The 8265-nt window shown below is 48.0% G+C and overlaps 1 protein-coding gene across 1 annotated transcript in view; it reads right to left on the reverse strand.

The window, feature by feature from the left end:
• ADCK5 (aarF domain containing kinase 5) overlaps positions 1-3521 on the reverse strand; it is a 24864-nt gene extending 21343 nt beyond the window's left edge. The window contains exon 1 of the mRNA XM_081874340.1: positions 3399-3521. Coding sequence (XP_081730466.1) covers positions 3399-3416 — 18 coding nt within the window. The 5' untranslated portion in view covers positions 3417-3521. The remainder of the gene's footprint in view (positions 1-3398) is intronic.
• Positions 3522-8265: the final 4744 nt, after the last annotated feature.

An 8265-nucleotide genomic window follows, 5' to 3' on the forward strand; every position in this document is an offset into this window, starting at 1 on the left:
ACCTTTGAAGGTGACCCGGAAACTACAACTAGTCCAGAATGCGGCAGCTAGACTGGTGACTGGGAGCGGCCGCCAAGACCATATAACACCGGTTTTGAAAGACCTGCATTGGCTCCCAGTACGTTTCCGAGCACAATTCAAAATGTTGGTGCTGAACTTTAAAGCCCTAAACGGCCTCTAAGGCCCAGTAGACCTGAAGGAGCGTCTCCACCCCCATCGTTCTGCCCAGACACTGAGGTCCAGCGCCACAATTGATCCGCAGCCTGGAGAGCCCTGCGGGGAACTCTTCTGAAGGCTGGCGGGGGAGAAGGGCTTTTCTTTCCACCGCCAGCCTTCAGAACAGCCTTTTGAATGTTGGCGGTGGGGAGGAAAACCTTCCTCCCACCGCAAGCCTTCAGGACAGGTCCGGGAACAGAGGGGAAGGCGCGCAGCGATTCTCCTCTGTTCCCGGGGCTTGCGGTGGGAGGAGGGTTCCCCGCTGTCCCCGGAGATTTCCCTATGGGCTGTCGTCTTGCGAAGCAAGCCCATAGGGAAATTCGTCTTCCGAAGCCGCTAAAAAATCGGAAAACCCTTTCGTCTTGCGGGTTTTTCGTTTAGCGAGGCATTCGTCTTGCGGGGCACCACTGTATTCTATGATTCTATGAGTCAACCTCAGCACATGCCACCCACGTCCTGGGAAGATCCTGGCAACCCTGCCCTTTGGAGGCCCCACGCCACAGATACTGGGTCCCCAGAGAATCTTTCCGCTGTGCTGGAAAAAACCAGGTCAGGACCAAGATTGCAAGCGCTCTGGGTGGCCCTTTCTGCCTCCAGCCTCACGCCCACGGTTTGTCCTTGCAGGCAGGAAACCAGCGCGGGGACAAGAGGGGTCTTGACTCTTCCTCACGCTGAGAACATCTCAAGGCTGGAAGAAAGCACAGCTGACAGCCGGCCGGCCCTCTGGACTGGACAGACAGCTGAAAGCATCTAGCAGCGGTTGGGTTCCATTAACTCACCCCCACTGCCCTCCCCCACTATAATAATAATAATAAATTTTTATTTATACCCCGGTTCAGAAAACCGGGCTCAGGGCGGCTAGCAACAAATTTTAAACACTTCACTGATGCAACAAAAAACAGCATAAAATACAGTATAAAACGTGAATAGCAATAAATTCAGAATTCAAAAATCAATTTTGGGGGGAAATCCATCCAATAAACATTAGATGATCACTCTATAGTTATTATCATTTACTACCAGACTTTTAGAAGACATCTGAAGGCAGCCCTGTTTAGGGAAGCTTTTAATGTTTGATGCATTACAGTATTTTAATATTTTTTTTTGGAAGCTGCCCAGAGTGGCTGGGGAAGCCCAGCCAGATGGGTGGGGTATAAATAAATAAATAAATAAATAAATAAATAATAATAATAATAATAATAATAAATACTACTACTACTAAACATGTACGTTGCTTTATTTTGCCCAGGGCAACCCAAAGCAGCTTACAACCAAACAAGCATTGTTCAGAATGGTTGGTGTGATCTGCTAGGAAAATAACACAGCAGAATTCAAAAGAGGAAGAATTAATTGCACATTTATCAGTTCAAACAATTACATTCAACAAAATTGATGAACCTGATTCGGGGATACCGGCTTTTCAAAGTCATGTGTGCTTCTTGAACACACACCTCCTCCTGCCACCCCCTCGCCTCTTAGAGCCCCCCAAGGAAAATCCCACAGACCCAGGGAGTGCCACCACCCACTTGGGAAAACGGCTGATGTGTAGCGCAAGTTTTGGCAATGTGTTGCTCAAGAACCTTTGAAAGGGCGCAAAGATCTGAGCGGCAATAAACAGCACGGAGGGAGAACAGCATGGAACGAAGAGCCTGCTTGGGAAAAAGTAATTTCACAACATCTACAAAGTCATTTGCAAGCAAATTCCATATGGGGGAGGAAAAGGAGCATGCCGCAAAAACACATGGTTTCCATGCGCCGCACACAGAATGGGCCACCGCATTTCTGCCAATGTTTCTAGCTTTCCCCAATCCGCCAAGGGCGCTGTGCCACCTGCGGAGGAAGAAGAGGAAACCCCAAGCCCCCCAACACCACCCACGGCCCCCCAGTCCTCTGCACCAGCATCCACCCTTTGGACAGACAGGCAGGGGTTGTGGAAACTGCCCTGAGAGGGGTGCATGGGTGCCGCACTGCCCTGGGCAGAAGAGAGGCTCTGCTGTTATTATTATTATTATTAAATATCATTTATACCAGACCCACCTGACTGGGGTTCCCCAGCCACTCTGGGCAGCTTCCAGCAAAAGAGAGGCTCTGCTATTATTAATTATTATTAAATATTATTTATACCTGACCCATCTGGTTGGGTTTCCCCAGCCACTCTGGGCAGCTGGCAGCAAAGTATTAAAATACAATAATTCATCAAATAGGTTACGAGGGGGGCAGGATCTGATCCTCAACAGAGATCCAGAGAGCAACAAGATCGGGGGGGGGGGCGCGCGGAGCACCTAAGAGCCCCCCTCCTTTTTTACTATTGTTATTATTTTACTTATTTATTATTTTACTGGTTGTTGTTTGTTTTTACCTATTTACTATTTCACTATCACTCTGTTCTCCTCACTCCCAAACCAACGAGCTGCCTCTCCAGGCTCTGGAGAGATTTCCCCCCCTGCAGGAAAGAGACAGGGATGCCCCCCTCCCCACTCCCAGCCCCACACTGGAATGGGGGGGGGGGCAGAAAGTACCGTAATGTGCATGGCAAAGGGGCACTCCTGCCCTGCTTGCAGCTGGGAAAGGGGGGGTCGGGGTGCATAAAGGAGGGGAAAGCCTCCAGTTGCAAGGAGAAGGGTGGATAAATGTGATACATTCGGTGGGGCAGAAAAAAGGGGGTTACCGTAATGCGCCGCGATGAGCGCACCTGAAAAGGGGGCGCTACCGTAATGCCCCGAAGAGACGCGAGAGGGGGGGGGCGAAAGGGGATTTACCGTAATTCAGCCCGTGAGAAAGTACCGTAATGTGCATGGCAAAGGGGCACTCCTGCCCTGCTTGCAGCTGGGGGGGGTGTCGGAGGTGCCCCCAGTTGCAAAGAGAGGGGTGGATAAATATGATAAATTCAGTGGGGCAGAAAAAGGGGGGGTTACCGTAATGCGCCGCGATGAGCGCACCTGAAAAGGGGGCGCTACCGTAATGCCCCGAAGAGAGACGCGAGAGGGAGGGGGGCGAAAGGGGATTTACCGTAATTCAGCCCGAGAGGGGCAGCCTGAAACAGACCCGCGGTGAGGGGGAGCTGCTACCGTAATGCTCCTAAGAGACGCCCGCGAGGAAAAGCTGAGGTAACGACCTTGCGGAGGGAGAGGGCGGGAAAGGGGGGAGTTGAGGGGAAAGGGGGGGCCGAAGGTTCTCCTCACCGTCCGCTGCAGCTCCATGGCGCCCCTTCCTTCCTTCCTGCCCGCCCGGCGGCCACGCAACCTCCGCCGCCGCCGCCGCCCGCCGCCTGCTGCTACTACGACCGAAGCCGCCGAGCCTTCGGGCCGCGCTGCCCCCGCCCAGCCGCGCTCCGATTGGCTGCGGCCGGAGAGGGGGGCGGGGCCACGCCTCGGCGGCCAATGCGGAGGAGGCTCGCGGGAGTGGGCCGATGAAGCTCCGCCCGCTGGACGCGGCGTCATGACCTCACGGGAGGGGCGGAGCTTCGGGGGAGCGCTGAGGACTAGCGCCTTGGAAACCAGGCTCGGAGTAAACACAAGCGGACAAGGCGAGGAGGGATAACAGGGGAAGCAACAAAACGTGAGGTGTGATTGGGAAAGGCAGGGTATGAAAATGGTCAGAATATAAAAAAAAAATTAGTTGAAGGATTTTCAAATCCAGGATGGAAGACTAAAGAAACTCCAACTAAAGGTGATGGAACTGGCGGAAATGACGGGCAGAATCCGAGACCAAGGTGAAGAGTCGGTGGAAGAAGATTGGAAAAAATTTAAAGTTTATTTACAGAAACATTGCAAAATTAAGGAATCTTAGAAGGTTGTTGGAACGAAGTAATGTGGTTTTAGCAGAAATGATATAAAGGATGACCGTATTTTTCGCTCTATAACACGCACCAGACCACAACACGCACGTAGTTTTTAGAGGAGGAAAACAAGAAAAAAATATTCTAAACGAAACAGTGGATGTGTGATTTTTGTGGTTCATGCTGTGGCCACAGACATGTGATGTGATGGTGAGTTTGGGGTGACCCAATGCAAAAATCCTGTGGATCCATGCTAAAGTCGCCCTAAAGTCGCCGGGGCGCTGGGGGAGTGAAGGGGAAGCAAGAGAAGGTGAAGAACGATGCCTCACACACACACACACACAGACACATAGAGCCAGGGCCTTCTCGGCCGTGGCCCCGATCTGGTGGAACGCTCTGTCACAAGAGACCAGGGCCCTGCGGGACCTGACATCCTTCCGCAGGGCCTGCAAGACAGAGCTGTTCCACCAGGCCTTTGGTCAGGGCGCAGCCTGACTCCCTCCTCTGGCAACCTGCTTAGAATCTTGCTTAATTAGTTGCCATTAATTTGATTTTAATTGATTTTTATAATGAAATATTTTTAGAATGTGTGAATATCTGATTGTTTGATTGTTGTTAGCCGCCCTGAGCCCGGCTTCGGCTGGGGAGGGCGGGATATAAATAAAATTTATTATTATTATTATTATTATTATTATTATTATTATAGAGTATCAATCGTAAAGTCGCAGGAGAGCGCAGGGGCGCTGGAAGAGTGAGCGGGAAGCAGGAGGAGGAGAACGATAGCTCAAGCACACACACACACAGCCCCTGATGAGACTGCTTATAGGAAAGAAGTACAAAGGTTAATTCAATGGTGCAAAGAAAATAATCTTATGCTTAACACCAAAAAACCAAAGAACTCATAATTGATTTTAGGAGAAAGAAAAGTGTATTTTTACCATTGCACATAAATGGGGAGGAGGTGGAGAGGGTTGGTAGTTTTAAATACCTGGGCACTTACATCTCTGAGGACCTCTCATGGACTGCAAATATTAATATGGTTGTGAGGAAGGTGCAGGGGAGGTTGTATTTCCTGAGAATGCTCAGAGGATTGAATCTATCTCAGCACCTACTTCTGTCCTATTATCATAGTACCATTGAGAGTGTCTTAACCTATAGTATATTATCGTGGTATGGGAGCAGCTCTGGAATGGATAAAAAAGCTTTACAGAGAATAATTAAAATTGCCCAGAATGTTATTGGGCTCCAACTACCAACCCTGGATGAGATCTTCACGTCTCGCAGCTTGAAGAAGTCACACAATATCCTGAGAGATCCCACCCATCCTGCTCACAACCTCTTTGAACTGTTGCCTTCGGGCAGAAGATACAGGACAATGAAAACACAAACCACACGCCTTCTGAATAGTTTCTATCCAAGAGCTCTGATTGCACTAAATAATGATCTCAGGGCCAGTTGTAAGAAATAGCAAGCAGTGAGTAGTAAGGAATGAGATAGGTTTTAGGTTATGCTATGCTTCTAATAGGTTGTGATATATTCTGGATTATGTATGTTTTAATAGATTATGTCTGAATAGGATGAGAGTGTTGGAGATACGTGCAAATGTGTATGTGAATCCGGTCTTGGGTGTTTGATTTTCGTTGTTGTGTATACTGTGTATATACGGACAATGACAATAAATTTATCTAATCTAATCTAATCTAATCTAAAAAACCTAGAGTGGCTAATCCAACATCGGACAGCAAAAAACTGCAGGCAGGGACAGAGAGGACGGGGTTGTTTTAAAGCAGCCAAGCCCGCTCTGCTTCTCTCCCTCCTCCCGGCTAGGCTGGCTGACAGGAGCCGCTTACACCCGCTTTGCTGTTTGAAAGCGAGCCACGGACTGCTCACAACTGCAGCAGATTCCCCTGCATTCGCTCCATAACACGCACAGACATTTCCCCTTACTTTCTAGGAGGAAAAAACTGCGTGTTATGGAGCGAAAATTACGGTAGGTTAAAATTGATTTATTAATTGGTGAAAGACGAGAATTACAGTATATTAAGATAAATTATTAGGATAAAAACAAAGCTGGAAAGGATTTGCTGAAACATCTAATTGAACTAGAATACAAAAAAGGGAGGTGTGAGGAGGTCAAGGAAATAAGTAAAGGAAAGAAAGCTATGTAAAGGTCTTATCTGTTGTTTTTTAATTGTTTGTATTTCTTATGTCTTTTGTTTTCTTTTTCTTTTTTATTGTTCCTTTTTGTAATTTTCAAAATTTGAATAAATATTATTTTAAAAAAGTAAAAAGAAACTCCAACTAAAGAATGCAGCAATCTGATTGGTCCGCAGGAGCCACCCAATCCAGCTCCAGGTGGAAGTGAATCCGCAACCTGATTGGCCTACAGGAGAATCCCAGAATTAGCCAATCACGTGGGGCCCATTGTGTAAATAATGTATATAAAGCAGACATTTCAGGGGAACTTCCATTCCTCAATACTCTGAGCTGAATAAAGAGCATGAAATCCACACTTGACTCCGAGTATATTTCAGTAGAGTTGGCAGGGAGCCATGAGGGTCATCTAGTCCAACTCCCTGAAATGCAGGAATCTTGAACCCACATACCTGAGATTACGAGTCTTATGCTCTACTGAATGAGCTATCCTTGCCAGCAATGCTATCTTCCACAATGGTTTCCATTCATGTGGAAGCAGCATAGGCTGCAACGGCCAGGATGCCCTCTAAATCCCTTGTTTAAAAAAATGATGCTACTTTCTTGTCTTCAAGTTCAGAGGCAAATTTTAGGGTCAACCTAACGGTTTTTGTTAGCAGACCAGCAGTTTAAAATCTCTAGAGTGGATACCATCTGTCTCATGAGACCAGGGCCCCGCAGGATCTGATTTCTTTCCGCAGGGCCTGTAAGACAGAGTTGTTCCGCCTGGCCTTTGGCTTGGAATCCACTTGATCCCCTCCCCCTCTTCTTTTTTCCTTTCCCCTCCTATGATGGAACTCCTATTTGGGGACTTCCCTGGCTTTTTTCTGGCCCATGTAGGACTAGTCTGGAAAGTTAGCCTTGGCGAAGACTTGATGTTTTCATCCCCAAAAAAGTCTTTGATTTGAGTTTCCATTGAAATGAGGCTGTATTTTAATGTTTTATTTTAATCTTGCTTTTAAGTTGTATTTTAATCAATTTTTATATTGGGTGCTAGCCGCCCTGAGCCCAGTCTTGGCTGGGGAGAGCAGGGTATAAATAAAATTTATTATTATTATTATTATTATTATTATTATTATTATTATTATTAAGACTAGGTGATTTGTCTGCCAGTGAGTGGCCACTCCTTAAACAGGCCTAATTAGACCCGAAAGGCTTCAGAGGTTGGCACACCAGGTGGTTCTGAGGAAACCATGCCCACCTTTCTGACTTGACATCCTATATGACAGTTATGGTAAACTTCCAAGCCATGGCTAAGTGGAAGAAGAGTCGGAAGCAGACTTTAAAGTGCAGTGGTGCCTCGGAAGACGAAAAGAATCCGTTCCGTGATTCTCTTCGTCTAGCGGTTTTTTCGTCTTGCGAAGCAAGCCCATTGACGGCTTAGTGGATTAGCGCTATTAGCGGCTTAGCGGCTTTTAGCGGCTTAGCGGCTTAGCGGATCAGCTGATAAGCAGCTTAGTGGCTTAGAAAAAGGGGGTGGGGAGGGAAAAAAACCCGCAGGAACTCGCAAGACATTTTCGTCTTGTGAAGCAAGCCCATAGGGAAATTCGTTTTGCGAAGTGCCTCCAAAACGGAAAACCCTTTCGTCTAGCGGGTTTTTCCGTCTTGCGAGGCGTTCGTCTTGCGGGGCACCACTGTGTTCCTGAATCCTCCTTTGCTGCTGTGCCTTGAATTCAAGATGGAAATGCAAAGGAGAAAAGATATATTCTGCAGGTGCAACCTGAACTCAAGCCACACCTGCAAATGAAGACCTGGAAGTGTACTTTTGGAGTGCACTCCCGAGTCTTTCCTCTGACATTTGAGTCACCTGGCGCTGTTGGTGGCCACCAGGTGATTAACAGGTGGGGAGAGATGCTGTGCCACTCAAGAGGTCCAGCTTTTGGGTCTCCCGTTGTGGCATCTGGATGCTGGACTGGGTAGGGTTTGGGCCTGATCCCGATCTCATGATGTCCCTTGCCATTCTCCAGGACTCACTGGGGCTCGCTGCTCCAGGACCCAAGCAGAGCTGGGTTCAAGAAGCCATCTACCTTGCAGCCCAACCCTATGTGCATTTCCTCAGAAGAAAATCCAACTGTGTG

The sequence above is a fragment of the Podarcis erhardii genome (assembly GCF_964252035.2).
Source record: "Podarcis erhardii genome assembly, chromosome: 8".
NCBI lineage: Eukaryota > Metazoa > Chordata > Lepidosauria > Squamata > Lacertidae > Podarcis > Podarcis erhardii.